The sequence below is a fragment of the Lemur catta genome, chromosome 14 (genome assembly GCF_020740605.2).
Source record: "Lemur catta isolate mLemCat1 chromosome 14, mLemCat1.pri, whole genome shotgun sequence".
NCBI classification, from domain to species: Eukaryota; Metazoa; Chordata; class Mammalia; order Primates; family Lemuridae; genus Lemur; species Lemur catta.
This window is the reverse complement of record NC_059141.1, coordinates 31,936,517-31,949,098: the sequence shown is the minus strand read 5'-3', so window position 1 is coordinate 31,949,098 and position 12,582 is coordinate 31,936,517. Positions and strand designations below refer to the sequence as shown.

The 12,582-nt window shown below is 45.0% G+C and overlaps 1 protein-coding gene across 1 annotated transcript; it reads right to left on the bottom strand.

The window, feature by feature from the left end:
• Positions 1 to 7,797: 7,797 nt before the first annotated feature.
• CH25H (cholesterol 25-hydroxylase) lies at positions 7,798 to 11,345 on the bottom strand. Its single transcript, XM_045568446.1, has one exon. It carries the CDS (start codon positions 11,315 to 11,317, stop codon positions 10,499 to 10,501), a length of 819 nt encoding a protein of 272 aa, XP_045424402.1. The 5' UTR covers positions 11,318 to 11,345; the 3' UTR covers positions 7,798 to 10,498.
• Positions 11,346 to 12,582: the final 1,237 nt, after the last annotated feature.

Sequence of the window (12,582 nt, the reverse complement as noted above, 5' to 3'; positions counted from 1 at the left end):
ATATGACACCAAGAAGCATAAGCAATAAAAAATCAATAATAAGACTTCATCAAAATTAAAAACTTTTGTGCCTCAAAGGACACTATCAGGAAAGTGAAGAGAACCTACAGAATGGAAGAAAATATCTGCCTATAATGTATCTAATATGAATCTAATATCAAAAATTATAAAGAACTCTTACAATTCAACAAAAAAATTTTAAAGGGCAAAGAACATGAATAGACATTTCTTCAAAAAAGATATACAAATGAGCAGTAAGCACTTAAATACTCAACACCATTAGTCATCAGAAAATGCAAATCAAAACCACAATGAGATACTAATTCACACCCACCAGGATAGCAATCATTTATTTAAAATGAAAATAACAAGTGTGGAGAGGATGTGGAGAAATTAGAACCCTTATGCATCTCTGGTGGGACTGTAAAATGGGGCATTCACTTTGGAAAAGAGTTTGACAGTTCCTCAAAAGTTAAACATACAGTTCCCAGATGGCCCAGCAATTACCTTCCTAGTTATACCTGAGGGAAATGAAAATATATGTTCTCACAAAAACTTGCACACAAATGTTTACAGTAACATTATTCATAATAGCCAAAAAGTGGAAACAATCCAAATGCGCATCAACTGATAAACGGATGGACAAAACATAGTATATCTATACAATGGGATATTATTTGGCAACGAAAAGGAATGGGTACGGACACATGCTACCACATGAATGAGTCCTCAGTCATTGTACTAACTGAAAGAAGCCAGACAAAAACAGCCAAATATTATGTGATTCCATTTCTATGAAATGGCAGAATAAACAAATCCATAGAAACAGAATGCAGATTAGTGTGTCCCAGGAGCCAGCAGGAGCAGTGGAATAACTGGTAATGAGTCTGGGTTTCCTTTGAGGTGATAAAAATCCTCTAGAATTTGATAGTGGTGATGGTTACACAACTTTATGAATATACTAAATTCTACTGAGTTGTACACTTTAAAAATAATTTAAATGGTGAATTTTATGTTATGTAAATTTTATCCCAATTTTTAAAAAAAAAACTTGCAAAGTACGTCCTTTGACCAAAATGAAATTAAATTAGAAACCAGTAACAGAGAGATATCTAGAAAATCCTCAAATGTTTATAGCCATTAACATTATTTTCATCACCATGATCATGATTATTTATTATTACATTGTAACTGCCCATTGAGATTTTGGCTGAATTGAAGCGCTGAGCATTAGGCCAGAGATGATGAAGACTAGTCCTTAGTGACCCGATATGCTGGGCTGTGCTCTGATGACATGGGCAGGGAGAAGCCCCTGACCAGAGCAGGCCACTAGGGAGGGTCAAACCAGAAAGAAGCGCTGACCCTGGACAACCAGACCACAGTTCCCAGCTGGCATTTCAGCTACCAGGACTCACTCTTGGGACCCACCTCTGCACTGCCTTTCCAATGCCCTCTTCATTGCCCTGCAGGAGGGCTCACCACCCCACCTCACCAGAATGATGCATGTCATACCTGTGCTGTGCACAGAATTCTTCTTGGCAAACTTCTTTCATTTTCTTCCTTTCATCAATGAACCCTAGCTGTGGTGGTTCCTCCCATCTAGTCTCAAAGCATCCCACTGAGCAACCCCAGGGGTGGGTAAATGGGAAAAGCTGCCTGTGGAAATGTCCCCTTGACATTTATGATAATGTAAATCCTGCTTGTAGGAACTTATCTTCTTTCTTCAGAAAGATGAACAAGTTCTTAAAGACAAAACTATCCCAAGCAACATTTGACTCATTTTCTATAGGAACAGGAGAAGGAGATGTGACACAGGAAAGATGACGTTTGATGGATGGCAGAGCACAGTGGTGATAAGTGCGGGTCTGGAACCAGTCCACCTGGTATGTGTCACAGCTCTGCCACTTACCAGCTGAAAGACGTGGGGAAGCTTCTGAACCTCTCTGTGCTGTGCCATTCACAGCCATTTTGCTGTGAGGAAGTAAAATGAGTTGTAAAATGAGTCAGAAGAGTCTGGTACATAGTAAGCATTTGATAAATGTCAGTCAAAGAACAAAGCAAAACAAAAACAAAGGAAAAACGACAGCAAAAGAGACATGGCTGGAAACCAATGCACAGATACAAGGAAAATGTCAAGAGTCACCAACTAGGAAATGAGCCCAGCAGAGGAAGCCGGGCTGTGTGTTGGGAAGCTGCTGGCATCAGCTGGGACCTCCAGCCCACAGAGCACCCAGTGTGCCCCTGAGGGACCCACTACCCACAAGAGGTCTGTTAGGAAATAAGGATATGCTCTCTACGGGAAGAACCCTAGGGATTCAGGTAAGGTTTGGGCTCTGCAAAGTCACTTTGATGAGACTTGAGATATCTTAGCAAACATTGAACTCTGCACTCAGGTTGCTGTAAAACAGCAGCACTTGCCCACCTTAGGGAATAGAAAGTCCAGATAGGGGTTATTGCTACTAAATAATGGCAGAGGACTCACTTTGTTCTTCACATTGGCCACTAACAATCACACTGGTCCCTTTGCCTACCCAGCCTGCAGGGCACCATAGCCTCTGGCCAGCACTTAGGATGTGGCTATTCATTGTCTGCTGCTAACAACCACCCACAACTTGCTAGGCCAGTCTGCCCCACAGGAGTTTCCTCCTTCAACCTAAAGGCAGAAGGATGCTGCAGAACCCTTGTGTTTTAACCAATGTTCTCCTTGAATACAAGAACCAGAAAGGCATTTAACCAGCCATGAAGGGGAATGTATTGCAAAGTCATGGAACGAAAGGCAGGAAGTCTAGCAGCCATAGGGCCTGGAACCTGGACCTGTGGAGCTTCCAGAAGCCAGGGAAGCCAGCTGCTCTCAGAACCCTCGTTTCCCCTACTCTCTTGCCAAGGATGTGTGTCTCTCATTTCTCCTGCCTGAAAATCTGCTCATCCTCCTTTTGTTCTAAAGATGAGCTTTCTTTTGCATCACCATGACACTAATTGTAGCCCCAAATGGTCACCTTGACTCCCTCAATTACACATCCTAAAATCCCAGGAAATAGTTGTATTATTCCTATGTGGATCAGATTTCCAACCATGGAACAGAAAGCTGTGGCCACCATAGAGTAATCCTATAGTACAACAATGTCTGCAGGGATCCAACCTGTGTTTTGTGTTGTGTGTGTGTGGCAGGGGTTGGGGAGGTTCTCAGGGAAAGGGGTCTGGATTTTGCAGGCTCCCAGACATGTCTTCTTTCTCCTGAGAGGCTGTCTCTGATAGGACAGGAGTAAGGATGGGCAAAGGACGGATCTTAGATTGTGTGTGGGGGGCGGGGAGAGAAAGAGAGACAGAGACAGTGATGTTATCATTAAGGCCTCTGCCATATTTTTTCATAGTAAATTGGCTTCAAAGCTAAAATTCAGTACATAAAATCCTAGGATAATTTATCATTATCACCACATCATCGAGTATAAAGACATACTATAAACTACACATATTTAAAGTGCACAATTAGATAAATTTTGACATTTATATACACCTATGAAAGCATCACCGTAATCGAGATAGTGAACACATCCATCATCCCTGAAAGTTTGCTTGTGCCACTTGGTAATCCATGTTTGTTGCCCTCCCCCCACAAACAACTACTGCCCTACTTGCTGTCACAATTCATTTGCATTTTCTGGAGTTCTATATAAATGGAAGCATACAGTATGTATTTTTTGTCTAGCTTCTTTTATGCAGCATAATTATTTTAAGATTAATCCTTGTTTCTGCATGTATTAATAGTTCATTCTTGCTAAGTTGAATTCCATTGTATGTGTGCTTTCTTAAACATTTTTTAAACAAGTTCAAAAGTGCATAGTGATCGAATAAAAGTTCACACCACTTGCCCACAAAGTTATGTGGCAGGATAGGAGGGCTGTCAGAAAGTATCTAGCCATTGTTAATATGCTAATAAAAAGAACATCACATGGCTGGATACTTTCTGGACAGCCATTGTAGATCTTAGCAAAATTTGAAATGAACACTTTGCTCAAGTTGCTACAAGTCAGCAGAACTGCTTGTGCTGTGTTTGTGCAAATGATTAGCAAAGAATATAAGTTGAAGCAATTTCTAAGTAGTGTCCCATAACTGCATTCTTAACACTCAGCAGGAGACAGTCCCCAATGGCTCTGAGGACCCAAGGGTGGGAGAGAATTAGAGAGGAACAGCAAAAGCATAGTTCTTTGAGTTCTGCTGTAGCTGTGTGACCTGGGCCAAATCACTTCCCATCTCTGAGCCTGTTTCCTTGTTTATAAAATGGGGGAACTGGACGGTGTTATCTCAGCCTCAGTATTGGTAGAGCCTTCTCCCTTGACAGTGGCAGCAGGGGCGCAATGCTGGGTCTGAGGCCCATGGGACCTACTGCCAAAATGGGCGACTCCTCCCTTTCTCCAGCTCACAGGGAACCCAAACTGTCTAGTAGTGGATGACATTCTTCCAGTTAGTGTCCAACCGCAAGAGCCTTTTTCTTTCAAGAAGAGCCGTTTTCTGCCAGTTTCTGTTTATCTAGCAGGCTGCTCTTGACTCGGTGCCGGTCCTTGGAGAGAAAGAAAAAAGAGCCCTCTGCTGGCGGGTGTCAGGCTGACGCTGCCTCTGCAGCCTGCGCTGCCCCGGGGGGGCAGCTTCCTGTAACTCTGGTTCCTCGGAGATGCCCCCATGTCCTCCCCTGCTACATTGGTAGAAATCCGGCCCCCACATTCCCCTGAGATTTGGCGGAGACGCAAGAACCAGGGCGTCGAAAGGAGAGGAATACCAGGAAGGAGGCTGGTGTGGAGCCAGAGAGACAGTGGCTGGCTGGAGCAAGCTTGAGCACTGTCACGGCCAAGCTGGAGGGAGCCATGAGCCCTGGCACCTGCTTCCCTTCACACATGCCTAGGCGCCACCTTGTCACACTCAGCATCCACCGCTCTATCTCCTTTGATCTTTACGGCAGCAGTAGGAAGTGGGCAAGGCTGGTTATCATACCAGCCTCCACCCAATTCACAGAGGGGGCAACTGATGTTCCCAGGGCTTCCATGATTTCCCCAAAAACAGATAATCAGGCAGCTCAACCCCAGGCTTTTCAGGCTCCAAGCCCTAGGGTCTACACTGCAGGGACATTTATTGAGCACTTTCCGAGTGTAAGGTCCTTCAAGGAATCAAAGATTGCTAAGACATGGCCTCTTCTTTCCTAGGCGGTTCTCTCCAGTAGGGACGGCAACTGCTTCAGTAGAAAGCAGGAAGTGAACTTACTGTAAAAGTCACCAATGAGGTACTGCAGGCAGCAGAAGAGGAGAGCCCGGAAAAATTCCAGCTGCAGAGAGCATGGAAAACTCTGCTTTTCCTTTGGTGTGTGCCATTTCAGCTGCAGAGAGGCCACACCGCCAAGCAAGCCCTCATGGACACTGCGGAAGAGAGGGAACCTAGGCTTCTCTTCTTGTTTTGCAAAGTGATCAGGAGGTATAGAAAAAGGAAATAAGCAAAAGTATTTAGAGGGGGGAAATGCCCCAGGGCTTTCATCTGAAGAACTTCTGTTCACACTAATTTGCTTTTTTTCTTGACTTTTAAAAATCATTGAATGCGTACCAGCTGAAAAGTAGGGGGGGAGGGGGGAGAGAGAGAGAAACTGACTGACTTTTTGGTTTGCTACTCATGAAAGGGTTAACTTTGATTATATCTGCAGTGGAAATAAGTTAATTGAATGTGAATGGAAGTTATTTTTTACTTTGCACTGTTCTCTAGTGTTTGAAATTTGTCCATGAGCATGTGTTACTTTTATAATAAGAAAGAGCTTTTATAATAGAAGAGAAATCCCTTCCTTCCTCTCCATCCCATCTACATTTGTTTGGGGACAGGCTCATTATCTCTCACCTGTAATCATAACACCTTTGTAACAACTTCTAACAAGAGTGACTATTTACAGAGTGTTTGCTAGATGTGAGGCAGCTTGCCAAGTTCTCTAAATGTGATCTTTCTTATTCCTTACCTCAATTCTAAGGGGAAGAACTACCACCCCTTTTATACAGATGAGGAAATTGAGCCTTAGAGAGATTAAGCAACTTGCTCAAGGTCACAAAGTTAATAAGTGATGGAGCCAGGGTTGGAATCCAAGCAGAACTTGCAATGGTCTAAATGGGATCACTGCCACTATTTTCTGCTGCCACTTAGACCAGATCTAATCATATCGCACCTTTGCTTAAAATCTGCAGAGCAGCCTCCCCACCCCTACCATTGCCCAAGTCCAGTTATCAACACGTCCATCCATCTAAATCAACAAACAATAGCAAACCCTAACATTTGCTTCAAAGAGATTTTACATGTGATCTCTCAAAAACTCTGGGACATAGGCAGGTAAGAAAACAGTTCTAAGTAATTTCAATGTCTTGTAAAGGGGTAAGACAGCAAATGTTTATTGCTGGGCCCCAAATCCAAGCCTTAACTGCCTTGTTGGACACATGCGTTGGAGTTCCTTCTTTGTTCTTCCAATGCACTGAACTTTTCACCATGTTTTAAGGTTCTTTCATCCATCTCTGATTCTGCAGCTACTATTTCTCCTGCCAGGCGTGCCCTTGACCCTGTCTGGTGAAGCCATACAAATCCTTCATGACTTAGCTCAAGTGTCCCATCTCTCTTTGGGCTTCCTTAACAACCTGTTAATAACCACCTTTACAGCACTGACTGAATTATATTGGAGGCATTTGCTTGCCTGACTTTCTTTCCCAGCAGACTGTACCCTCCTCCGGCACCGAGAGTATGAGCTGTGGCCATGGCCTGAGCAGGAAGTTGGGATAGACTAGCAATGGAGGATGGAGAAGAACAAGAAGCAATGGATGAAGAAAGACATGAGTGTGGTAAAGATGTGCTTCTAGTGCTTCCAGGATTTACGCAACACTGAACCAATATTTATCAAGAATTAGGCATAGTGCTAGTGGCAGAAATAAATGGTAAAGAGGACAAAAATATCTGTGTGTGTGAGAGAGGGTGTGTGTGTGTGTGTATTAATATATATATAGTGTGTGAATATTAGTGTCTATAGATATATAGCATGTTTTACATGTATACATATAGAATTTATGTACATATATAGTATATATAGTGTGCTTTGTACATATATAGTGTGCATATGTTATATGTACATAGTATATAAATACATGCATGTGTACATATAATAGTATATAGACATATAGTTTGTGTGTATAATGTGTGCATAGTGTATATATAGTGTATGTACATATATATCATGTACATGTGCACATATACATGGTGTGTGTACATATATATTTGTGCATACACTGTGTGTGCATAGTAGAATGCAATGCAGTAGGAAATTCACAGAGTACATTAGGAGATGGTAGGAAGGACATTTATTACACACAATATAGATACTTTTTAATAAAAAGAGAAGCTCTTTGAGGCTTACCTCCCTGTTGTGGCAAAAAAGGAGCCACTGAAGGGAGAAGAAACAGCTGGAGAATTAGGAAGGAAAGGAGTTTAGAGAAACCTCACTACAGCCAAGCGAGAACCACATTCTAAGATGAGGCTGCTTCCAAAAACCAAAAAAAAAAGAAAGAAAGAAAAAGAAAAACCCAAGGAGATGAAAAACTAAGGGGAAAAAAAGCTCACTGCATTTGATAATTAGGATGTTAGATAGTGGGGAACCCAGAGGAAAAGTTTCAGGAAGGAGTGGGAGTGGGATGATTCAGAGGTAAGGAAGTAGAATCAGACAAACACAGACTTCTGTCTCTTTCCAAAACTTTTGCCTTGAAAGGATAATGGGCAAAGCAGCTTATGACGGAATCGAGATCAAAAACTCGGCTTTATTTGGTTCCCTGTAAGAAAGCTCAAGCATGTTTGTGGACAAAAAGTTACAGCCCCGAACTGCAGTCCAGTACTCACATCAGGAAGCATCTGTCACAGCAAGCACGAGTGTGGCCAGGACCTCCAACCCATCTAGCACTTTGCATCCAGGAACTCAAAAATCCCTTACAACAGCTCTGTGAGGGAGGTTCTGTGATTATCCACTCTTTACAGATGAGGAAGCTGAAGCCTGGCTGCAGCAGTAGCGCTTTTAGCACAGGTGCAATGAGAGATGCAGAAAACGCAGTCCTTGGCCTGCCTCCTGCTTTCCCAGGTCCTGCTTAGACTGGCTTAGGTCTACCCTCCTTGCCTTTCTCCCCTGCCCAGGGAGAGGCTTTGAATCCAGGGGCATCCACACCAAGTAGCAGGCAAGGTAAACACTGTGCTTTAGGGGCAGTGGCTCTCAGCCCCTGAACAACAGAAAGAGGCTGTTGGTGTCGCAGGGTTTGCATCTCTCTGGCAGTTAAGCAGGTTATCAGAAACATTATCAGAAGAGAGGTAGAATGTATGCTACAAGACCTAAGTTTGAGACAACTGGCTCCAATTCTTAGTATTTTGTAATCTGTGTGGGTACCAATCCTCTTTCCATAACATAGGATGAGGATGATGATGATGATAACTATCCTGCATCCCTTAGGTTATTGTAAGCAGCAAGTGAAACAATGTGTGACAGTGCATGCAAATATGAACTATTTATTATTATTATTATTATTAACAGGCTCTCAAACTCTCTGCAAAGTTGCTCATCCTTTCCACTCCCCTAGTTCAACTCCCAAGCTATTAAAAACTTAAAAGACATCAATTTTGAGAAAGTATTTCTAAATCCTAATACTTTCCATGTATGCAATTTGCCCCAAATCTAAAATTCCTTTATATGGTGAGTCAACGTGACATGTTTTTTCAATTTTCTGAAGGTGAGCTGTGACAACCTGTCAATACCTAAGATCACAGTGCCTGCAGCTGCTCACAACTAAGAGTTGCACCACATAGTCCACACCTGCCAGTTTATCCTTCTTTCTGCAGGTGCTATGGGTATCACGATGCTAATACACTCTCTCCAATGTGGCATTGGCTGTCATCTCTCATTTCCCTTTTTCATGGCTTTCACTTTCACAAATCAATGTCATCTTTAAGTCCTGCTGTGGACAGAGAATGAGGTAACTTCAATCCAGAAACTGAGAGAACACACACATTAGAGGGAACTTGAGTAAAGTGGCCAGGCATTCCGGCTGCATTCTGCCAAACATCTGGAGGGCCTAAAGACACTTCTCAGGAGTCTCATTTGGCAGACTGTGGAGACCAGCTCTTTAGATGGATTTGTCACCTTTAAACAAGATAGTTTGGTTCATATGTAATGAGCCAAGGATTACCTGCAAAGCTGCCATTCTTTATGGTTTTCTGTCTAAATTATTTTGATGTTTAACTTTACATGATATAAACTACATTTCAAAAGCAAAATTAAAACAATGAGGCAGCAGCCAGATGGGGTGCATGATGAGTGACAGGTATGTGGTCAGTAATATGGACATTTACGGTCACAAACAGTCTGCAAGAACATCTGGGACACCCCCTCCTTTTATAGATGAGGAACCAAAAATTCAGGGCCAAATTTCACTTTTTTGTTGAGGAAGGGCTGTACATGTTGCATGTATATCTGTATTAAGAAAATGGAATATACAAAAATTCCAGATTGCAGAGGCAAGGTTTTGATGAACATTCGCAGTAGTTGAGCATAGTTTCATGAAAAGTGGGGCTTTACCAGTTTTGCAAAGCACGGCACTCCTCTAATTCTGTTCATTCCCCAACATCTGCCCCCAATAATCAAATGTTTGCCCTATGTTAATCTCTCCATAAAACTTTACAGAGTAATTCTATCATTTGGCTGTTATGCAGAAATCAACTGAAAAGCATTCAGAACAATAGTGTGTCTCCCTGTATGAAATCTCTAGACCAAAACAGACAAACAGACCCCTCCTGCTGCCTCTTTCTCTCCTACAACCCCTCCCGAAACACCCCCCCACCAGATTCCACTCTCCGTGGTGGGGCTGATGGATGCCACCCCAGCTCCCTCTGCCCTCTTTAGTATTTATCAGTCAAAATGCCAGTGAAACAGGAGCCAGTACTTATTTGGTTCATGTTCTTATTTTTTTCTTTCTTAAAGCACAAATAACATTTCTTTCAAAATAAATATACAGTTCTATGAAAAAATAGGGAAAAAAAGTGCTATAATCTTGGTCACTGTCCAGCAGGAACACGTTTCATTACTTTTAGAGTCAGAAGTCAAGATCTTCCATAAAAAATACGTTCTTTTAGCCAGATTCTAGGTCACTTTCAAACCTAAGAATTCATTATCCTACAAACAAATCCTTTTAGAGATGATTTAAATATGGTAGTGATGACAATGCCTCATTTAGAACCAGGAATCAAGGCTATTGAAGTGAACTAGAATTCAACACCAAAAATACGACTGTATTGATACACGACATTATATAAATTACTTGGTCAGACTGCAAAAATACATCAGATTTTATCTATAACAGTTTTCATCAGTTAATAAGTTAGTTGGTTTTAAAAAAAATAGCTCAGGTGTGTTTCTCCTGATTCAAGCATGAAAGGCGAAGAGGCACCCACCACAGCCGCATCAGGACGCGCGCGCGGGCGCGGGGCGCAGAGTTCCCAGGATTCTGTCCCAGTGCGTGAAGTAAGGGGCGAAGTTGCAGTTGAACTGCGTGTGGTGCAGGTCGTGGTGCGCCACTCCCCCGTACCACCCGAAAGGCACTAGGCGGTGCGTGGACCAAGGGAAGTCGTAGCCGGAGTGGTCCTCCACTGACAGCCAGATGTTGACCACGTGGAAGGTCAGGACGGTGAGCGGGTGGCACCCGAGCAGACTGACGTTCACCATGTCGAAGAAGCCCAGGGAAAACAGCTCCCAGACGCTCATGTACTGCGTGGCCAGCGCGAACGAGGACGGGTTCTGGTGGTGCACCTTGTGGAAGGTGCGGTACAGCCAGGGCACCCTGTGGTGCAGCAGGTGCCACACGAAGAACTCGGTGTCGAAGAGCAGCAGGCACAACACCACGTGGTGGCCCAGCTGGAGCAGCTCCGGAGCGTCGCGGGGCAGGTGGGCCGGGCTGCGGGCCCAGTGCAGCAGCGTCGCGGGGAACACGAACACCACGTGCTGGTAGAGCGTCCGTCCCAGGCAGGGCAGCAGCTGCCGCGCGGACGGCGAGAAGTCGGGGTGGATCTTGTAGCGCCGCAGCGCGGGCACCGAGGGGCCCAGGCCGTCCAGCACCACGAAGGGCAGGCAGAAGCCCACGTAGGCGGTGATCGAGAAGGTGGCCGGGAAGAAGGGCGACTGCAGGAGGGCCTCCCAGGTCCTCAGGCGGTCCCAGAGGGGCTGCAGGAATAGCTGCCCGGAGCTGCAGAGGATCTGGGGCTCGGAGCAGTTGCAGCAGTTCATGGCGAGGCTGTGCCAGACAGCTGCTGCGGCTCCCTTCTTTTCTTGGGACTTGCGGCCCCGCCCCGAGTGATGTCAGCCGCCTTTCTCCCCTTTTCCCAGCAGCGCGGGGCTTGAATAAAGAACCCGGCAGAGCTGCGCTGAGTTGCTGTAACTCTGCTCGTCTCCAGACGCATCTAACTGGCTTTTACATAGGCTTGCAGCCAGTGGCACTTAGTAACTTTGCATATACAAGCAGAATTATGTTCTGATTTTTCAACTGGCATACAGTTGACGCGCAATACAAAATACAGATCTACAGCGTGGAGTTATTGTATGAGTTTTGACAGCTCAATTCGCCCGTGTCACCAACCGCTCACAACCTAGAGAATGTTTCCTTTGCCACCAGAAAGTGCCCCTTTGCAATCAATGCAGAATTATTTGTATTTTTAAATGCATACGAATGACTGCATCGATGTGTTTTCATAAGGACAGAAGTATAACTGCATGATTTAAAAGCTTTTTAAAGCCACAACCTGGTAGCGGTGGAGCCAGCGGCGAGCGGCAAAGGATCCCTTCGCAGAGGGAACCGCAGGTCCTCTGCCGCCGCCGGCTGTGACCGTCAGCGCAAGAAATTAAACCCGGCGGGTGGCGGGACGGGACCTCCGCCAGCTCCAGCGTCTCCCGAGAGGAGCTTTGGTGCCGGCGGGAGGCTGGAGGGCGGCGCGTCCCGGGTTCCCAAGCCTGCGACCCGACCCGGGAGGCACAGCAGCCAAGAGAGGGCTCCGCGACCGCTGGGCTTCGCTGGGGGTAGGGGGAAGAATGCTGGATTTAACCCCCAGAGCCTGAGCCAATCTGGCTAAAAGGCCTTTGCATCTCAGTTTGTGGTGGAAGCAATTAGCTCAGTAAACTACCTGCTTTGTTCACCACGGGAATGATACCTGTGTCCCTAAAGCCTCCCGGGAGACTGTTGAAGGAGCAAGTGATGTCCCCCTACCCTTGCCGGCTTCCTGGCGCCAACTTGCCCCCAGCCCCTCCGTCCTCCTCCCCTCAAACCACTCCTGGCCCAAAGAGCTGGGCTGTGGGCCTGTCTCCATCCCCTGCATTCTTCTGTCGCCAGGGTCGGTACTAGGAAAGCTCTAGAGAGATCCTAGATGAGCATTAAAAAACTCGCGTTTGACCCCTGTGGCTGACACTCGACACGGCACAAGGAACCCCTAAAGAAGTTTTGGACAAAGCTTGGAAGCTAGGGACCACACCCAGTTCCAGCTTAGTCTCCTGTATCAATG